Here is an 18,143-nt window from a genome sequence, read left to right as displayed (position 1 = left end):
TGATAGGACATGTTTTCTATTGAAAGGAAAAAAAAGGAAAAAGGGAAAAATAGGTAAATTGTAAAAGATAGGAGTAAAATCCAAGTGTTAGAGAAAAAACATAACATACAGTTAATGAAAAAAACAAAACATAAAGGCAAATTTACATTTTTGCATTAAGAGGTAAATGATCTTTTTCAAAAGAGAACTCAGTTATTTACACTGTAAATAAATCACTGTGCTGATGGCATGGATCCATCTTTGTGACCTCAAAAGCCTCTTAAAAGATTTTGGGCTTTGTTTCCAACATTGGTATTTGAAATTGTAGTCAAAGCAAGAGGAAATTGCTTAGTGCCCTTCCAGCTCCAAGCAGGACTGGGAATGGAAACTCTGTCAAAGCCCAAATCCTTTAGAAGATGACCTTTCTTCTCATCCTGCGAATGAGCTGCACATTCCCATTGAAACTTACAGGGATTTCTTAGAGTCACAAAGTCCCTCTTACAGCTTTTTGCACTGGTTTGGCAGTGCAGAAGGGCAATTCTCCATCCACCAGCTCCAGACTGCACTGCCTCAGGAGCACAGCCCACTCGCCAGCTTAGGCCCACTCGTGGCACTGCTAGAGGAGGAAGAAAGTGCAATTGCACAATTCCAGCCACTCAAGAAGAAAACACCCTGTACAGATCCAGGTGTTCAGACAGGACTGTGGACAGTTTGGGTCCTTGCCAATTGGATGTGTGTCCCCAGCTGCAATCTCTGGGCCTGCAGCAGAGTCTCACTCACCTGCCAAAGCAGAAAGCTCAGGCGCTGTGCTCACAACGGGCTCGTCTGAAGCAGAGCTGTCAGAGCAATGTGAGGGCAGAGCCAGCCCAGCTGGGCCCTGGGCTGAGCCCAGCAGAGCCCTGGCAGAGCCCAGAGCAGCCTCAGCACCCGCAGAGCCCGGCTGCAAGGAGAGAAAGCAGAAACCGCCCGTCAGCTGAGGGCTCCTGTGCCCTTGTGCCAAGGCCTGCGGTGCCCAGGCCATGCTGGCTGTGCCCAGAGCTGTGCCCAGAGCTGCCCATCCCTGCTGCCTTTGACACAGAGCAGGAGGGCAGGACACGTGCCCAGCCTGCAGCCTGCCACGGCACATCCAGCCCTCAGCAGCTGCCCAGTGCAGGATGCTCCTGTGCTCGCTGCCAGCTCCCAAAATCTCTGATCCCACCCTGCCAAGCACACAGGGACCCACCTCACACCAGCCACGGCTGGAAGAAAAGCTGCTCCCAAACCATGGCCTCAGCCTTCTCCAAGGGCACGGCCCATCCACGCCACAGCTGCTCCCAAGCACTTCCCCGTCCACACTGGACCACCTCGAATGCTTCCTCTGGAATAACAAACAACACATTATTGACAAGAGTTTAGAGACAAAAAGGGAAAACAAGAAGAACAGTAAAATCTCTTATCTCTGTCAGGGCCTTGAGGAAGGCCCCACCCCTACATGCTAGGGAAAAACCCAGCCATGGGTGAGGGAAGCCCACACTTTCTCTCTTCCCCCCTGCACTGTCCCCCAAAATCACGGTGACCCCAAAGCAAACAAGGGCAGTGGAACAGCCCAAGCCCTTCCTTGCCTGCACAGCAAAGCAGCTGTGCACAGGTTCTGGAGTCCCACCTCTGCTCCCACCACGGGGCTTTGTTTGTGTCGGGCTGGCTGCCCCAGCCCCAGCCCCAGCCTGGGGCACGGTGGGTGCTGGGGGCTGTTGGCAGAGCCAGGAGCCCACTCCCATTTCGTACCCGCCCCAGCCCATCCTCCCAGCCCTGCCAAAAGCAGCTGGGCAGCGACTGAAGAATGAGTTGCATCTGCCCCAGCAAAGGGGGAGCCTTTGGTTCCCCGCCATGCTGGGTCATGCCCAAATCTGGCAGAATTTCCCCAGATGGGGACTCATCTGCAAATTCCCCGTGGAGTTTGGCTTTGAAGAAGGTGCCAGAATCAAAGTGCATCACCTTCAGCCTCCAGTGGCCAGGCTGAGGAAGAGCTTGTCATCCTTGATGTCACCCTCGCTGTCTCCAGCAGCAGCAGCAGCATCATCATCCCCACCCGGTACAGCTTCTCCAGGGGCTCCTTCTCCTTCCCTGCGGGCAGACCAGGCTCTCAGGGCTCTGCCCAGGCCCCAGCTGTCAGGGAACCAGGACAAGCAAAACCAGCTGGGGTGGCGGCCACCAGTGCTGGGCAGAGCAGCTCAGCTCCAGCACAAGGGCTGCGTGTTCCCATCCCATGACCCCGGTCCAGTGACACTGGCAGCACAATAAGGGTTGGGTTCCTTTGCTTCTCATTGCCAAGGCATATGTGGAGCAGGAACTTACCAGGGCCCTGGATCAAAGTGTGCCTGTGGCTCTCTCCCTTCTTCTATGGCAGAGGAATATTCTGCATCCAAGGAACACAGAACAGGTCTTCCAGTGTGGGTCTGTCCAAGGAGTTCACGGATAAACACCACCAGATCAGGTCTTTGCACTCTGGGGAGAGAAAGCAGAAACTGATGGTCAGCCAGAGAAGGCTCCTGTCTGCTTTACCCCACTGTTCCCATGCCCAGGCCATGCTGGATGCGCTCTGAGCTGGGCCTAAACTTTCCCACCAATTCCCTGTTTTGGAGGAGAGCAGGACATGTGCCACCTCCTCAGCAGCTGCCAGAGCGGGATGCCCATGAGCCCGCTGCTGGCTCCCAGCTCTGGGATTCCCCCCGTGCCCAGAGAAGAGGATCCACCTTGAGAGAGCCTTTGTGGCAGCGGGAGCTGGCCCCAGCTGAGGTTCCGGCCCCTCCTGAAAGGGTGCTCCCCGCAGACCATCTGGTGCAGCAGGATGCCCAGGGACCAGATTGTTGCTGCCTCGCCATGGTACCAGCCAAAGTCGTTCCATTCTGGGGGGCTGTAGGACAGTGTTCCTATGGAATACAGATGGAGATCATCAGGGGCATGCTGCTGCTCCCAGAGCCTGGCCCCAGCATCCCTGGGCCCGCGGGGGCTGCATCAGGGGCACACAGGGTGACCACTGCCCTCTCGCCAGCATCTGGGACTTGTGCACAAAGTTAGGGTTGGAAAAGAAGCCTCTGGTGCTGGAAGAGGGCAGCCCTGGCTAGGCCCGACCATGACATGCAAAGGAAAAACCCACTCCATGCTGGGGAAAAAACATGCCCTTATCCTCCCTGCCTGCATTGCCCCAAAAATATTATGAAGCCAAGGGAAACAGGGTGAGTGGGGTAGTGCAAGCCCTTCCTCTCATTTGCACACCAAACTGGCTGGGGCACAGGTTCTGCCCTCTCTCTCTGCTACCCCCACCCACGGGGGTTTTGGTCGGGCTGGCTGCCTCAGCCCAGCCCCAGTCCTGGGCAGAGTGGCTGGCAAAGGCTGCCAGCAGGGCTGGAAGATGGCTGCCCACCCAGCCCTGCTCTAAAGCAACTCAGCTGAGGACTCAGTGCCCTGACTGGCAGCAAAAGGGAGAACTCCCGCTGCCACAGCCAGCTTGCCTGGGAGATGTTGGGCCATGAGACGTCAGCAGTGGGAGCACAGCCCTGGGTAGGCTCACCTGCAAAGTGTGTGTAGACTGTGTCCTGCAGGTAGGTGCCACAGCCAAAGTCAATCAGCTTGGCCTGCCCGGTGTCCAGGTCAACCAGGATGTTCCCTGGCTTGATGTCCCTGTGCAGGACCCCGCAGCTGGTGCAGTGCCGCACGGCCTCCAGCACCTGGCGGAACAGCTCCCGCGCCTCCTCCTCGGGCAGAAACCGCCGTGCCCCAATGAAACGCTGCAGGTCCTGACACTGCTCTGGCCGCTCCAGCACCATCACGATGCAGTTGGGGAGCTCGAGCCACTCCAGCAGCTGGACCACACCGGGGAAGCCAGTGGACACCTTGGCCAGCAGCACGATCTCCAGGGGTGCGCTGGTGCCGTCGGGCTGCGGGAGGAGCACGATGCCGTCAGTGGGGCCGATGCCGTGCCAGGCCTGGGGAAGCCCTCAGCCAGGCCGGGATGCTCTGCGCCCTGCGCTGGCCCCACGCCCGCTCTCCCTCGGGGCGTCCTGGCGGCTCCCACCGTGCCGGGCCCCGGCTCATCCCTGGCCGGCAGCCCCGGCTGCTGGCCCCGCTCACTCACCAGCTCGCCCCAGTGCCGGACGCGGTTCCGTGGCACCCTTTTGATGGCCACCTGCAAGCCAAGGCCAGCAGCGGGGTGAGCTCGCCGCCCGCACTGCGAGCCCCATCCTCCGCCCTCTGCCCTCCTCCTCCTCCATCCCCTCCTCCTGCGCCCGCCGCCGGCCCCGCTGCTCACCGGGGCGCCGTCCGAGAGCCGCGTGGCCGCGAAGACTCTGCCGAAGCCGCCGCGCCCCAGCAGCGATCCCAGCCGGTACCGCTCCTGCAGGGCCTCCTGCGCCTTCCCTGCGGGCGGGAAGCGGCGGTCAGCGCTCGGCCCGGGGCCAGCAACGGCCCCCGAGCGCCCCTCACCCGCCCCGGGCCGGCCATGCCCAGGCGTTCGCTCCCGGGAACGCGGCACGGGAGGCTCGGGGCCGGCGGCCGCGCTGCCGAGCGGCGGAGTTCGGGCCGGGGAAGCCGCAGCGGAGGCGGCGGGAGCGGCCGCGCCGCTTGTGTGCTCCGCGGGCCCCGGGAGGAGAAGGGGCAAGGGCCGGGGTCGGGGCCGGGGCCGGGGCTGGGGCTGGGGTCGGGGCTGGGGCTGTGGCCGGGGCCGGGACTGGAGCCTGCCTCGGGGCCGGGGCCGGGCTCGGGCCAGGCGGAGGAAAAGGGCGGCGATGCCGCCCCCGCCCCAGGCACTGACGCCCGCCCAGCAGCGCCACCGCCAGTACAGCCAGAGCCGGGCGGAGGCGAGACCGCGGCGGGACGGCCGGGGCCGGGCACGGGGCAGCCCCGCCCGGGGCCGGGGGCGGGCCGGGGGCATGGCCCGGCCCTGCGGGGGACAGGGAGGCGGGGAGAGGAGAGGGACGCCGGGCAAGGGGCCGCGAGAGAAGTGTGTCCGACAGCGGGAAAGGGAGAAGGAGAGAAAGGAAAAGCGAAAGAAAGAGAGTGTTCTAGGGTATCTGCTTTTGCTGCTGCTGTCGCCGCTGCTGCTGCCGCTGCTGCTGCCGCCGCCGCCGCTGCTGCCGCCGCTGCCGCCGCTGCAACTGAAGCACCGGGGCCGTTCGTCCCCGTGTCCGTTCCCCGCTCCCCCCACGAGCCCCACGTTCGAGCCCCGCGTGCCCCGGGGACAGCCCCTCCGTCTGTCCAAACACGGGAACTTTGCAGCCTTGAGCCCACATGCAGAGCCCCGACTCCTGCACACTGGCACAGCGACCTTGCTGAGGGTCAAACACTGTCGGGCCACCTTCCCTTGGGTTGGGATTCCTACCTCAGCCCAGCACTGCACTTACACCTCCAGTGTTGCTTTCCTGTAAAAACAGGGGAAGGAAAACTCATGGTATTTTAGAGTGTCTAAAAATCACTAAGTCACTGATCTTAGAGGTGCAGTGCATCTGGAATTACTGGGATAGAGAAGTAGTGCAACATGGAAAAGGGGAAGAGAAGTAGTGCAACATGGAAAAGGGGAGCATAGAAATAAATAGAGGAAAGCATCTTGGATTGTTTCTTTCATTTTCATTTCACTTCTGGAAAGCTGTTTCAGTTTTCCAGGAATCTTCTCCTGTCTGCTCTTTCCAAGAATCTCTCATGGAGAATGAGGTCAATTTCCTGTCACGAGATTTGCCACCAGGAAATTATGCCACTGGTGAAATTTTCATTATGACTGTTTGTGCTGGCTTAGGGCAGATCTTGTGAGGAAACCTCCTAAAGTGGTCTGTCTAGAAAGCAAGTTCAAGCAGGCCCCTCCCCCTACTAGTTCAGGAAAAGATTTCCCTCAAGAAAAGTGAAAAAAACCCCCGTTTATTTAACAGGTAAAGTATTCACAAGCATGAAAAATGAATAATATTAAATAAAACCTCTGACAGTGCTGAAGAGATGGCAAATTCAGAAAGTCCTTTTTGTGGGTTGTAGTTGGCTCACTCGGTCTCTTCTAAGTCCCTCTGGTGCTGGAATGCAGCGTCCCAGAGCTCGGTGGGCCACAGGGGTGAGCTGCCGGTGTTTTTCTGGGTTTTCAGTCCAGAGTGGGTTTAAACAGTTCCAAGAAAAAGGAAAGTCACAGTCCGAGGAACTTCTCTGCCCCAGCTAGCTAAAAAAAAATTGCTAGACCTGGGCTGTGAAGGCATCAGGAAATTTCCAAATCTGGGCACTGGCCGTCCCAGCAAACACCAGATCTGGATGGCGCTGGAGCCAGAACCTGCAATTTTCCAAATGTTGTCATCCTCTGTCAGCAAATCACTGGACTTGGGCTGTGCCAGCACCAGGAAGTTTTCAGATCTGGGCACTGGCACCGCTATCAAACACCAGATCTGGGTGGTGTCATTGCCAGCGACAGAAATCTGCCAGATTTGGGCTCTGCTGGCACTGGGAAATTTCCAAATCTGGGTTCTGGTGCAGGAAACACAAGTTGTGGGGGTGGTGCCAGAGCCAGTAGCAGGAAGCTGCCAGGTTTTGGATTTCTGTGCCAGCAAATTGCTGCACTTGGGCTGTGCCAGAATAGGGAAATTTCCAGATCTGGGCACTGGCAGTGCCAGCAAACAGCCCATTTCAGGTTCCAGGCTCCAGGAAGGACTGGATCTGGACGCCTTCTTCTTTTCTTTCCTTCTTTCCTTCCTTCTTTCTTTGGATCCTACTGCCAGCAAACTCCAGATTGGGTGGTGCTGGCAAGGGGAAATTGCCAGGTTTTAGCTTTCTTTGCCAGCAAATTCTGGACATGGGTGGTGCCAGAAGAGGGAAATTGCCAGACGTGGGCACTGGCAGTGCCAGCGCACACAGATCTGGGTGGGGAATGTGCCAGCACCAGGAAATTGCCAAATGTTAACTTTCAGTGCCAGCATATTGCTGGAATTATGCTGTGTAGGAACCTGAAAAATTCTGGATCTGGGCACTTGTGGTGTCAGCAAACACAAGATTGGGTTGCTGTAGGTACCAGGTATTTGCAAGGTTTTGGTTTTCTTTGTCAGAAAGTACTGGACTTGGGCTGTGCTGGCACAGGGAAATTCCCACATCTGGGCACTGGTGGTGCCAGCAAACACCAGATCTTGGCATTGCCAATGACGGTAGCAGGGAATCGCCAGATTGTGGCTTTCTTTACCAGAAAATTGCTGGACTTGGCTCTGCCAGAAGAGGGAAATATCCAGATGTGAGCACTGGCAGTGGCAGCAAACACCAGGTCTGGGTACCTCTATTGGCATCAGGAAATTGACGGATTTTGGCTTTCTGTGCCAGCAAATTGCTGGACTTGGGCTGTGCCAGAATAGGGAAATATCAAGATCTGGGAACTTGCAGTGCCAGCAAACACCGTATTTCAGGAAGGATTGGATCTGGACCCATTCCCTCCCTGCCTCCCTCCCTCCACAAGGTGCCAGAGGGGCTGGAAAGCAGCCAGGCAGAAAGGGACCTGCAGGGACTGATGGACAGCAGGCTGGACATGAGCCAGCAGTGTGCCCAGGTGGCCAAGAAGGCCAATGGCTCCTGGCCTGGATCAGGAATGGTGTGGCCAGCAGGAGCAGGACAGGGATTCTTCCCCTGTGCTCAGCACTGCTTGGGCAGCACCTCGAGTGCTGTTTGCAGTTCTGGGGCCCCCAATTTAGGAAGAACATGGAGGAGCTGGAGCGTGTCCAGAGAAGGGCAACAAGGATGGGGAGGGGTCTGGAACACAAGTCCTGTGAGGAGTGGCTGAGGGAGCTGGGGTTGTGGACACCTCAGCTGGAGAAGACGACCTAAGGGAGACAAGTTGGTGTCAGGGCACAGGTTGGACTTGATGATCTCCATGGCCTGTTCCACCCTTGCTGATTCTGGGATTCTCTGGAACCACCCTTGGAGCAGTTGCAGGATGAGCTCTGGGCCTCCTCTTCAGCAGCTCCAGCAGCCCAGGTCCCTCAGCTTCTCCTGCCAGCCCCAAAGCCCATCCTGTCAGTCCTGCAGAGCCTCTGCAGCTCCTCCTCACTGCCCAGAACAGGGAGCCCCAGAGGCAGACACAGCAGCCCAGATGTGCCCCCCTGGCCTGGGGTGCCTCTGGCAAGGGAGCAGCAGGAGGCACTGCAGGAGCCTGCAGACAATTGATCTGAAGGCCAAACCTCCTTAGCTCCTTCTGAAAGAGCAGAACAGTTCCTCATTCCAATGTGGTGGAATGCTGGGCACCACAGCTCCAGGTGAGGACTGGACACAAGTTTGCTCCCACTGAGTGTTGTGATGGGTTCTGCAGGAGCTCTGGGCTTCTGTGCTTGCCAGGCACAATGAGGAGAGAAGGAGCCCAGTGCACTGATGTGGGAAATGGGTTTGTAGAAAGTTTTTAGAGCCTAATAGAAGGCCCACAAAGTATGAATCTGTATATAAATTTTGAGACAAGAAATGCTACCTTAAAAATTTCCATGGAATAGGACAGATATTGTTGAAAGAGAAATGGAGCTGGAAAAAAGTTTCAAAAGATGGTCTTGCAAATAAGACTTTGGAAAAACAGAGCTATGAAAGATGCATTGTAGTTGGACCATCAAGGGGTAGTTTTAAATAATTGGCTTTAAGGCATCTACAACATGGCATGGCAAAAGGCTGATATACCAAGAAATGCTTATAGTGAATTATAATTATGAAGTAGTTAGCTTCTGATTGTGATGGCATGAATTATAACATCTGTATTGTCTCACCCTTCTCCTGAGACTGAAAAGGAATACAAGTTTTTAAAACACCTCTCAGTTGCCCCATCTCTAGGTCGAGAAAAGAGTATTATCCAACACACTGACACACGTTTGCCTCGAGCATAACCCAGCCTGGACCAAACACACTGAAAGGTTTCCCCTTTGGCCCATGTCTCGAAACATCAGGTCTGCTGTTTGACAACTCAGGTTGGTTTGGTGTCAAGGAGTTCTCTCAGAAATACTGGGTTTGTCTTCCTCTGTGCCTTCCCCTCAGCAGCCTTGGGGATGCTCCTGTATGACGCCATCTCTCTCACACAGTTTGAGACAACTTCAAACAGGATATTGTGCAATAAGTCGTCTCCTCTAAAGTGTTCCAACAGTCCCTTTCCAGCAATAGGAAATTATTACTGATAGATCAAAGTAGAAAACCCCTAACAGTTTTTTAACAAACAGAATCCCCCCATGACACCCGTTCCAAGAAGGCGCCGGGGTCTCTCTCGGAAGAACAGGAGCTGTCACGGAGCAGTTCCAGCAGCTGATGGAAGCTCGGGGGCTCGTCCGGCGTCGGCTTTCTCCCATGGCAGAGCTCCATGGAGCGGGCAGGGCAGTGAAGCAGCTGGGCTGGAGCCCCTCGCTGCCTTTTCTCCCCGGCGTGGCTCAGCTCACAGACTCTCGGGCTGGGAGCGGGGCCACTCCGCTCCTGCCGGCACCATGTCCCTGGGCTTGGACAAACAGTTTCCTGCCAGGAGAGCCCTGCACACTGCTCCACAGATCTTTCATACAGGCCCAAACCAACTCCAAACACTCTGTCTACATCAGCTTTACACAAAGGGCTGCAGAAATCCAGGACAGCTGCAAGCGAGTGTCGGAAGGCTCTTGTCTTGTTCCTGACAGCAGAATTCTTGATGATCTGATGCAATTTTATTCAGATGTAACATGAGAGCTGAGGTTTTTTTGTTAAAATATTTCATGATGAGTAACAAGCCTTGGGAGCATGAGGTACAGGACTGACATGCAAAAGCATGAGCATATCCTCCAAAGTGGCCAGTTTAATTGTCCATTTTATTACTCTTGTATTTACTCCACACTAATAAGGAAAACCAAGCTTTGCTTGGAGGCAAAACAGGCATGGGATACACTACAGTCCCTCGCAGGCTTATCAGGGCTGGCAGTGACACAGCAGGCAGTCTGCTTCATTGTGAACCACTACAGAGCTACATCCCAATCTGGTTTAAGTAGTGTGGTATTATTAAGAGCTCCTTTTCTGCATGAGACACAAAAAGGAGATCCCAAATGATCTTCATGCAAGCATGCAGTAAAGAACTGCTCCTGCTATCCTAAGGAAGCATTTGCTTTGGCAATTACACTCTTCCCATTCATCTTTTGATGCAGACACCTCAAGTTTTCCCCCACACCCCTGCAAGGCTGGCAGTCGCTGTTTCCCATTTCCTGTTCTTCTCTAGAGATGGTGCAGTGGCTGCTTTGAAACAAAAAGCCCTGAGATCTGGACAGCTTGAAGGAGCATGAAATGCTGATTAAGTGCTCATATTGGTAACACCCAGGTCTGTGCTGCCCAGTGCTCTGGAGCAGCAGCAGCAGCAGGACCATGCATCATTCCTGTAGGTGGATGTTCATGTTTCTGGTGTGCAAGAACAATGACTTTGAGGAGGGACAAAAATGCCCCTCTTCAAACACTGAGTGTGCAAGGAGATGTGAAGTTTCACAGCCTTTTCTAGGATATTTTAGAATAATCTAAGAGAATATTGTGGCATGGAGCAGGTCCCTAAATTTGTCTCCAGAGGAATCCCCAAAGGGCACATTCACTCTGTGGTGATGGCAACCCCATAAGCTCATGGACCAGTTTTCCCTGCAATGTGCCACCCTGCCTGGGCTTTACTAGGCTGGGACTAGACCCAGAGCTAAGCAAACACAGGCAGCCAGGTGACATTCTGTAACATCAGAAGCTGGCAACCATGAGGACTTTGCTGCCAAAAGGTTACAGTTTGCACTGGGCCCAGAAGTGTTTTTCCCTAAGGCAAAGCAAATTGAAATGTGAAGTTTAAAATCTTCAAATGACTATGAAAGGAAACTGCAGAATAATTTCTGGAAGGGCAGCATTGTCAATGATCATGCAGCCTACCAACAGCTGGAGCTGAATCCAGAATTGCTTCTTCCAGCTGTGCAGGAATTCATTCCACTGGCAAGCACTGGTCCATGGGAACAAATGATCCCCTAGCTCTGGGCTGAATGGCACCCAGGCTGCAGTGCAGATTTGAGGAAACCTTGTCACTTGTTATTGGCCTCCCAGGGCACTCATCCTTCTGCAAACAAGGTGCAAACAACACAGCTGCACTGCTGTCCCAGGTAAATATACATACAGGTGACTTTGCCAAAGCAGTACATCATTTCCCAGTGAAATACATGACCTCTTCTTACCTATGGAATTGTGATTGAAGACATCTGTGAGCCAGATCTGTGGGAGATTGCAAAGGAGCAAAGCTTTGGGGTTTGGGCACACTTCTCTTGGTTTCTTTGCTCATGCCTTTGGTGAGCACAGAACACACCTAGGTAGAAAACCTTTGACTATACAGGATCTTTTGGATCCATTGTCCCCCAAACAGGTCAACGGTGGCCCTGTTACAATGACAAATTGAAAACAGCAGCACAAATGACACAAAAAAAAGATGGCCAAAGAGGAAGAGGAGAGGCCCAATGAAGAAAGGATGTGGTGACACTGGCACATTGAGTGAGCTGCACTCCCATAATCTCTAGGCTAGCAGGTCCTGGTCTCACATTCTCCTCTTGGTTTATTTATTTATTTATTTTTCATCATCAAAATAAAATATATACGATTAAAAATATATCATCAAAACTTAAAGACAGAATCAAAAGACATTAATTCAAAACTACATCTAAAGATCAGAACATATGTACATCTGTAACTATGAAGCCTAATGCATCAATCCTATTCTTCAAACACTCTTCATACAGGCGGCAGCTTCTTCCTGAGCTTGGAGGAAAGTGAGCTCTTCTGGATGGGAGGTGAGGACTTTGTGGGTGAGGGTACATCGGAAGTGTCCAGAGAAAACTTCTCGGTAAGCCTGTAACCAGTCAGATCTGCAAAATGGAGACACAAAGTTTAACAGAGGCCACCATGCAAACCTAAAGCAGCTGAAGCTCCATATTTCATGGGACACCTTTCCTGAAAACTTTTAAACAGCTGCACAGGGAAACATGCTCCTGCTGGCAGACACTGAGGCAGGCCAGGGCAAACCCTGAGCCACTTGCCCAGAGCTGGCACAGGCACAGCCTGGCCTCTGGGCTGCCCTGGGACAGCAGGGAGCCCAGAGCCCTGTGCTCCCCAGGAATGGCTCAGCTGCACATGCACCCTCCTGCTCCTCTGCCTGCCCCACAGCTCAGCAGCCCCACAGCTCCAGGGGCACTGGCAGCAGCACAGCTCATTGCAGGGGCACATGCAGGGCACAGCTGTTCCCTGGCAATGTGCACAGCCTCTCTGGGCTGCCACAAGACCCTTCCTGCCAGCAGAGATTGGCCCAGCTCCCCCTCACCTCTGTGTGAGGCTGAGCCATGATTGCCTTCACCTTGTACTCCATCTGGAGCTGCTCCAGGCCCCCCATGCCATGACAAGGAAATGTGATGGAGAGAGTGGGGGCAGATGCACACCCTTCCTTAGGATTTTGTCATTTTTGGCACAGCTCAAAAGGCAAATCCAGAGGTGTCCAATTCAGCACTTCCTCAGCTTTCTGGAGAACATCTCGCCTTCACCAGCCCAACATTTTGGAGAGCTTTTCCCGCACGTGTGGAGGCTTGCTGGCAGCACATTCCTTCAGCTGGGTGCCCATCACCTTGCAGAGGGCAGAGGTGAGCTTGGTGGCCACGGTGCGGACGTTGGCGCTCCGCACAGGCAGCGCCTTGTTCCCCAGGCAGGACCAGAGCACGGGCAGGGCGTCGCGCTGGGCGACTTCAGGGCTCCTGGCATGAACCCCCTGCACAAGCACTGCCGGGACAGAGACACAGCTCCTTACCCACCAGCCTCACTGCAAACAAGGATCTGCCTCTGCTTCTGCTTCTTGCCAGCCTCTCTGGCCAAGAGCAGCAAAATAGCACCCAGAGCCCCTTGGTCCAGAAACGGGCAAAGCAGCTGATCATCCTGGAAACAGAACCACCAACCCCTCAGCACTAATTGCTCCAACCAGAGCCTTGTCCCTGGGGCAGACTTCCTACCTTTACTAAATTATTTCACAATCTCTTTCTGCATGAACAATGAATGAAATGTCCAATTGCCTTTGATTTCCATTAAGAAGTTGTCTAAACCCACACTGAAGATTTGGAAATGCACCATAGAGAGGAAATGGAGAGATTTCTAATAAAAGAGATGATTCCATTTTTGTAACTTTGATGCCAAGTGCCAAATGTCTAATCTGGCTCTTCCCTGTGCTCAGTGGCACACAGCAAAGGGCAGGATTAGAACACACCTCAAAACTCCAGCCCACCAGAGATGGCTGCTGCCTGACAGCTGGATGAGAAACATCAGTGACCAGCTGGTGTCTTTGGCAGAATGCTTTTGGGGCTTCCAACAAAGAGCTGCTTCAAACCTCAGGGCGTCTTAGATAATTACCCAGACCCCATTGCCTTTGCATTTGGGCATCTTCATATTTTAATGTCACTTCCCCTCCCAATGGTAATGGCATTTTTTCTTATAATGTTCACTGAAATAGGACATAGAGAAAGAAAAATGCTATACAGGAGACTGAAATGTAACCAAAATACGAGTGTTTTCTCACATTGCTCCTGAAATATCTCTGCCCATTTTCTGAACTGAACTGTATCAAACACAGACAAAAAGTTACTACCAACAGCTTTTTGCTTGGCAGATTTGGCTGAGAGAAAAAAACCTGAAATGCTCTGCAGACCATACTTATTTTCCAATCAGACAAAATGTTATCTAGCAGCCATTTAATATTCTGTGGTGGAAGAGACTTCATTTTCTCTATGCTGTTAATCCACCAGCAGTCATCAACATTGAAAGAGCTCCTGCAAGTACCCAAAACCAATTCTGCTAAGCAGCAAAGGGTTATGGTACCCATTTTAAAATGGGAATTCATTTGAGTTTAAATGCAATTAAAGACATCAGTGACTACTGAACGTGAGGAACAGCTGTCTGTTCCTACTAAATCTAAGAGAGAACATCTGCTTTTTCTAAAGTATCCCTAATTTATGGGTAATTCCTTTATTTGAAAAAGAGATCAAAAGAACTGCTAAACTTAATTCCCTATTGCTGGAGATCTACTTTATTCAAATGCTCTTTAAGGGCCTTTGACATTCCCAATTGCTGAACATGCCCTTTTGAGATTCCTAATGAAGACACAAAGTGTATTAAACCTTGCATTCAAAGATGTTGGCATAATTAGCAGTGGATTTAGCCCCAGTTAAAGCAAGGCTATCAATCATCTTCTCTGCTATATATTGGGATTATAATGTTTCCATTCCTTGGCTATTGCTAACATAGCAAGCTCCTCTGAGGAATCAATTATCAGCTGCATTTTTAGCATTTTGGACAGCGCTGACACAGGCAGACACTGTTTGCACACCCTGAAAGGCTCAGTCCAAGGCCACTCTGACAGCACAGGCAGGGAGCCTCAGCACTCTGCTTCTGTCCCTGTGCCCCAGAGGCTGCCTTGCACTAAACCCGTGCCTCTGATACCTCTGTTGAGTTCTGACCTAAGCTGTGACCCCCATGCCCTCCACGGTTCAGCCTCAAAACTTTCCAAGGGAAAAACAAGAATTCTGTGAGGACAAAACAAACTGATGCCCTGAAACAGCATTGGCCACCATTTCCCCTCAAAGATCACAGATGTCCCTGAGCTCCCCAGAGAGGAGCCAGCTGGGGCATTTTTAGCCCTCCCTTTGCTGGAGGTGGTTCTGAGATGCCCCAGTGAGAGCTCAGCCCCAGGCCGAGCGCTGCCCCCATCTCAGATGCTGCCCAGCTCTGCAGCAGCCAGGGAAAACCTGCCAAACCCACCTGCCTTGGCCATGGGGCAGCAGGGACAAGCTCAGCACCTCCTGGTTTGGAGGAGCTGCTCTGCTGTCTGCTCACAGGCATTCCCTGTAAATGCTCCCTGGGAAGGGCTCTTGGCTCAGAAGGGGAGGCCATACCTGTGATACGCTCGGTGACATCCAGCAGGGCTTGGCCACTCAGGTGATTCCATTGGTAGCTGAACTCTTTCAGCAGTGACACTTTATCTACAAGGGAAACACACGTTTCTGCTCACCTTTCTCAGGTCACAGGAGAAAGGGCAGGGACAACCCCATTTTATAAAATAAAGTACATTTCTGCGGATTTTTGAGTCCTTTTCTTCTTTCCTTCCAGCCTGCTTGGCAGGGTTTTAAATTCCAAATGAAAAACTCTCCTTTCACAGTTGTAAATCCAAACTTTTCTGCTGTAGCAGGAGCTGTGTTAAAACATTTCACACCAGGGACCTCGAGAGTTCAGTCACATGGAAGCAGGGAAAAGGTTTTGCATCCCAGAGCAAAAAGGAAGAGCCCCATACTTGGGTCACAGAAAGGCACTGAGTCAGGCAGTTCCTGAGCTCACAGAGCAGCTGGGGAGGAGAAAGTGGAAACTCCCATTGAAGACCTGCCTCTTCAACACTCCTTTTTTCAGGCATATTCCCCCAGTGCAGCATTCTCAGAGCTGACATAAATCTGTGTGGCAAAGGAATTTACAGCAGCCCTTGCCTCTGTAGTTAATTGCTATGGCCATCTTGCCGCATGCAAAACAACATGTGGAACAAGGCATCATTGACAGCTGGGTTTATACCTGTTTGTTCTAAAGAAATGAACTTGGTGAATCACAAGTTCCCCTTTGAAAACAGAAGACAAAGAAGAAAAGTGGGAAATAGGCAGCTAATGCCTCTAATATAGAGCCTTGCAGGTGGCTGCTCTGCAGAAGCTCTGATGGGTCAGTGTCCCTTCATGCCAACAGCAAAGCTGTTCATTTGGGAAGTCAGATGGGGCCCAAGGAAACTCCTAACTCCCTTTGCCTCTGAACTGTAGCAGAGCTGTAGTCCAGGACTTGCTCTTCAGACAAGCAGCACAGAGCCAAGGGCTCCTGGCACTGTTGGGAAATGCTGATCCCATTCCAGCCTGTTGGGGATGGTGCATAAGGACTGCACCTGCACAGCCTCTGGTGGGTGTCAGCTGCAGTGTTCCACAGACAAGAGCAGCTGTCAAGGCACTCAGTGCTCTCTTGTGCAAGAGAGACAGAGACGTAGCTGAGGAGAGTCCCTGCCAGGGCTCAGCCTTACCCAAATGAGCAATGGATTCTTCCAGTGCTTTCACAGCTGCCCCATGAATCCTGGGATCCTTTGAGTTCAGGTTCTTTGTTATTCCTTCCACCAAACCAACGATCTCTGGGTTCAAAGCATCTTTCAGGGCTCCTGTGATTTCAGCCAGCACGTCCAGTGCCCTCTGCTTCACTTTCTTGTGGCTGTCAGATATTCTCAGGACAAAATAATCAAAAAATCTGTGAAGAGAGCAAGCAACGTGAAAGCTGGATTTAAATGTCCTTGTTTGAAGAGTGGCTGTAGCAGTCAGCAATGTCAAAGATGAAAGTGATCCTTTCTGTCAGGTCAGCATTCGCTTGCACAATTTCACTGTTTTCCTGTGGGCCACTCACTGAAATGGTGGTGCAACCTCATGCTGGTTGAAAGATTTTCTTCTCTTTTTAAGAGGTTTGGCTGGGGACAGAATAGTTCCTATGGTATTTCTCTCCATCTATAAATCGTTAAATCAATTCCATTTATTAGTGCTAAAGAGTACCTTTGCTTTGAATGGAAGCAGATGTTTACAATGCCTGGTTTTCTATACAGTTGCCTCAAGTACTGAGGGCAATTATGATTTTGCCAAAACTATGGCTGGAGGAGATCTAAGTTTTCTTTTGTTTGTCTCAGAGCCAGTGTCTGGAGAAGTGCAGGGCTCTGATCAACTCTTCCAGGATCCAGACCATTTCTCTAAGTAACAGGTGGACTTCTGAAATGTAATGTGCTGTACAGCTCTCATTAAAACAGGTTCAGTCCCTTGGCAGCCACATTATCAGGCACCTTTCCCTGGAAAAAGGGAAAAAGCAGCTACTGGGAGGAGAAGGCAGAGATGAGTCCTTAGCTGTTTTCCTCCTTTTCCAAAGAGAAAAAAAAGACCCCCAAGAAGGGTGAGCACTGTCTTTACAAAGAGGAATAGGAACAAGGATAGAAATGAGTAGCCAGAGCTGTGCCTTTGTTAGACAAGATGGAGTATATAGAAGTAATCTTTAAAAAAACATCTGGTTTTAAATCAACCCAGCCTGATACTTCTCTTCCCTATACAAACCCATTTTTGGTCTAGAGAGCAAGTGCCATTCTTTCAGGGACTGGATTCCCTTCACTTCACCCAACTGGGAGTAGGAGAGAGTAGCAGTTACACCAGCAGAAAATTCTGCCATCATCTGATGAACAGCAGCAATAGGCACCTGCCAGACAAATACAGCTGGACTGAAATAACTTGTCCTGAAGCCTGGACCTGAATTACATTTGTCTGGGTAAGAGGGACCAGCGTGTCTCAAACAGCCTGGACAGAGTGCCAAGACACACTGAATTAACTTTGCTGCTACAGGCTTAGGAAAGGAGTTAAAGGAAAGGAGCAGTGAAGACACCCTACATACTTGGGTAATGTTAATGGAGATGAGCTGGGGGCTGGTTTTGCACAGGTCTCGGAGGAGTTCCACTCCTTCCATCCTTGTCTGAAACCCCTTGGCTTCCAGGAGATGGTAAAGCTTCTGGAGCAGCTCCATTTCTTTCACAGCTGGAGGTGACGTGACCTGGGCTTGTGCATGGTGTAGGAGGTGTCCATCAGAGGGAGATTTCACCCTGGAAAATAAAACCAAATGAGGACCTTGTGGTGATAATTATCGTAGCATGGCATCCCCATGGTGGAAATAATTAGCATTGACTCCATGATTTCAGAAGGCTGCTCAATCACTGTATTATATTATACTATACTATACTATACTATACTATACTATACTATACTATACTATACTATACAGAAACTCATTGCCCGTACAGACAGTCTGATACAGACAGACCTGATTGGTCAATTGAATCCAAAACACCATCACCAGTGGCCAATTAAGAAATCACCCTTTGGTAAATAAATCTCTATGACACATTCCACATGTTCACAACAACAGGTGCAGCAAGTGAAGATAAGAATTGTTTCTCATTCTTTTCTCTGATCTTCTAACATTCCTCCCCAGGACAATGCCTGGGAAAGTTGTGCCTGCTGCTCTCTATGGAGAGAGCTGCAGCCACAGACAATACCTTCAGTAAATTGTGAGCAAAACATCTTGAGCAGCTTTCCTAATTATGTGATTTCAAGCTGGAAAGT

General features: G+C 51.9%; 2 protein-coding genes across 2 annotated transcripts in view; both read right to left on the bottom strand.

Moving 5' to 3' along the window:
- Positions 1–1,914: 1,914 nt before the first annotated feature.
- LOC141730023 (serine/threonine-protein kinase pim-1-like) overlaps positions 1,915–18,143 on the bottom strand; it is a 354,289-nt gene continuing 338,060 nt past the window's right edge. Inside the window, exon 7 of the mRNA XM_074546662.1 lies at positions 1,915–2,082. The gene's annotated coding sequence lies outside the window, so the exon portion shown is untranslated. The remainder of the gene's footprint in view (positions 2,083–18,143) is intronic.
- Positions 2,357–15,483, bottom strand: LOC141730025 (serine/threonine-protein kinase pim-1-like). Its single transcript, XM_074546664.1, has 6 exons — positions 15,459–15,483; positions 4,268–4,374; positions 4,094–4,144; positions 3,530–3,896; positions 2,712–2,888; positions 2,357–2,463 (listed from the first exon to the last, which is right to left on the bottom strand). The coding sequence occupies exons 1-6, from the start codon at positions 15,481–15,483 to the stop codon at positions 2,357–2,359; spliced, it is 834 nt and encodes a 277-aa protein (XP_074402765.1).

This window comes from Zonotrichia albicollis, chromosome 9, assembly GCF_047830755.1.
Source record: "Zonotrichia albicollis isolate bZonAlb1 chromosome 9, bZonAlb1.hap1, whole genome shotgun sequence".
Lineage (NCBI taxonomy): Eukaryota > Metazoa > Chordata > Aves > Passeriformes > Passerellidae > Zonotrichia > Zonotrichia albicollis.
The sequence above is the reverse complement of the archived record's forward strand: the minus strand, read 5'-3'. Positions and strand labels throughout refer to the sequence as shown.

Excerpts from the sequence above, each read along its gene's own strand:
- LOC141730025 (XM_074546664.1), bottom strand. The coding sequence starts at position 15,483 with ATGGCCATAGCAATTAACTACAGAG. Across the intron at positions 4,375-15,458 it reads CATAGCAATTAACTACAGAG|GGAAGGCGCAGGAGGCCCTG; the intron begins GCAAGGGCTGCT and ends TCCCGCCCGCAG. Across the intron at positions 2,889-3,529 it reads AGTCTACACACACTTTGCAG|GAACACTGTCCTACAGCCCC; the intron begins GTGAGCCTACCC and ends TGTATTCCATAG.